This window comes from Cyprinodon variegatus, unplaced genomic scaffold (genome assembly GCF_000732505.1).
Source record: "Cyprinodon variegatus isolate N-32 unplaced genomic scaffold, C_variegatus-1.0 Scaffold1297, whole genome shotgun sequence".
Taxonomy (NCBI): Eukaryota; Metazoa; Chordata; class Actinopteri; order Cyprinodontiformes; family Cyprinodontidae; genus Cyprinodon; species Cyprinodon variegatus.
In genome coordinates, this window is record NW_015151750.1 from 91,843 (window position 1) to 93,915 (window position 2,073).

Sequence of the window (2,073 nt, forward strand, 5' to 3'; positions counted from 1 at the left end):
CGCGGAATGAATTAATCTATTTAAGTGTAATCGGAAAATAATTGTAGTAGTTCTTCATGTACTGTGAACAAAAATTAATAAAAATTAAATCATATTACATAAACTTAATAAAACAAATTGTAGAATCCTCTCCCTATAAATGTTTAATGTTTTTTTTTTAAACTAATGTGTGTAGTGGACGTAGTGATGGACTTTTGTTGTTGTTTTATGAACAAAACTACAACAAAAACCGGACTAAATCGGGAAATAAAACAGCGTGACAGAGGAAACTATGTAATGTGTTTTACTAAATGTATGCTGGCCTGACGCGGTATGCCGGCCTGACGCGGTATGCAGGCCTGACGCGGTATGCCGGCCTTACGCGGTATGCCGGCCTTACGCGGTATGCCGGCCTTACGCGGTATGCCGGCCTTACGCGGTATGCCGGCCTGACGCGGTATGCCGGCCTGACAGAACACCGGCTGTAATTCTACTCTTGTTCCTTTGGTTGCAGTGCAGTTAGAGGAAGTGGATCAGTGTAGAAATCCACCCCAGAGGATATTAGCAACTGTAATGTTTACACATTTCCCTCATCACTCTGCATTGCCCTTTACCTTCTGTCTGCTTTATGTGATGGCAGATACCCGCATGAGCTCCTGTGCGTTATGGAGAGACCCTCCATTGCCATGTTGTGGCTCCGTTACTCTCTGTGGATACCGTTGTACATCCTGTCTGTTGCCAATGAAGGTGAGTCTCTTCAAACCTGGAATACCTGCCGTGCTTTGGAAATGTATCCTCATAGATCCTGCAAAGATGTTCCACATTTTGTCTCTTTACAAACAGAAGTCGCCCTGTATTTCGTTAGGGTTTTATGTGATTGAAGAAAGGAAAAGGGATTCCTGGGTTTCAACTAAATGTATTAAATTGATTTTACATTAATCCCCCTCTGAGTAGTTTCAAGGAGGGAAAACTTTATTCCTGATTTTGAATCTGAATTAAACAGAAAAGGTCCAAAGGAAAGCTATGGGTGAAAAAAAGGCATCAGAAGTCCTACTTTCTATAATCCATGAAGCAAACATGACTTTGTTTTATGACCAGATAAGAACAAAAATGATCAATTAGATCCATATGGCAAAAAAAAAAAAAACTGACATTGCACATCTTCGTTAATATAGTGTCCTCAGTCAAACACGACGGCAGCAGAGTCATGCTGTGGGGATGGTTCTCTTTAGCAGGAACAGCAAAGCTGCTCAGAATTAGATCAAAACAGATCCATGTGAAAAGCTTAGTCAAAAAAAAGCCTTCAAATATTTAAAAACTGATGTTTAGAGAGTGTTTGTGTGGCAGTGGGTACCTGGTCAGTCAGGTGAAGCTGAGCCTGGATCTCTTTCTTCTTCAGGTGTCACCGTTTATCAGGCCATGCCGTACATGGAGCCGTCAGCCTCCAGCTCGGCTTATATTCATCTCCCCTTCCTGCTGATGCTCTACCTGTCGCTTCTCACCGTGGGTAAGAAAGAAACGAAGCAGCTCCATCGAAAACACGAATTATATTGACTTTATCTTCCAAGATCCCGAATAAGTACCACCGAACCTCTCCTGCTCATGTTATAAGTAGGAATGTTGTGATTTACTAAAATTTCCAACGTTTTTCTGGAATTGTGGGAAGTTTAGAGGAGATTTAATCTGCAGGTCCCAAAGATGGCCGCAATCTGCAACAGCACTGCTCACAGATGGCAGGTATCAACACTATGGATCCTCTCCGCTAATGTAAAAAAGAAAAATAATGGGATGACTTCAATGAAAAAACACAGTAGAGAACCTTCTGGAAGGTTCCAGCAGATATCCGTTTGTCTCTGAATGCAATGTCACTCCGAAAACCTTCTTCACATCTTCCGTCCAGAAACTCTGGAGGCACAAAAAAACCCAAAACATTGTTTCTCAATATAAAAGGTAATATTTTGGTGTTTTAGTTCATTAAAAGGGATAAAACAGTTGGGGTCCCAGTAGAAATTCTCCTAAAACATAGAATTCAACACAAGCAGGGTTCCTACAGCATAAGGCAATTTAATTTAAGACTTTTTAAGACTTTTTAAG

General features: G+C 41.0%; 1 protein-coding gene across 1 annotated transcript in view; it reads left to right on the forward strand.

Moving 5' to 3' along the window:
- hacd4 (3-hydroxyacyl-CoA dehydratase 4) overlaps positions 1-2,073 on the forward strand; it is a 20,192-nt gene that overhangs the window by 15,292 nt on the left and 2,827 nt on the right. Inside the window, exons 5-6 of the mRNA XM_015402088.1 lie at positions 620-726; positions 1,379-1,486. Coding sequence (XP_015257574.1) covers positions 620-726; positions 1,379-1,486 — 215 coding nt within the window. The remainder of the gene's footprint in view (positions 1-619; positions 727-1,378; positions 1,487-2,073) is intronic.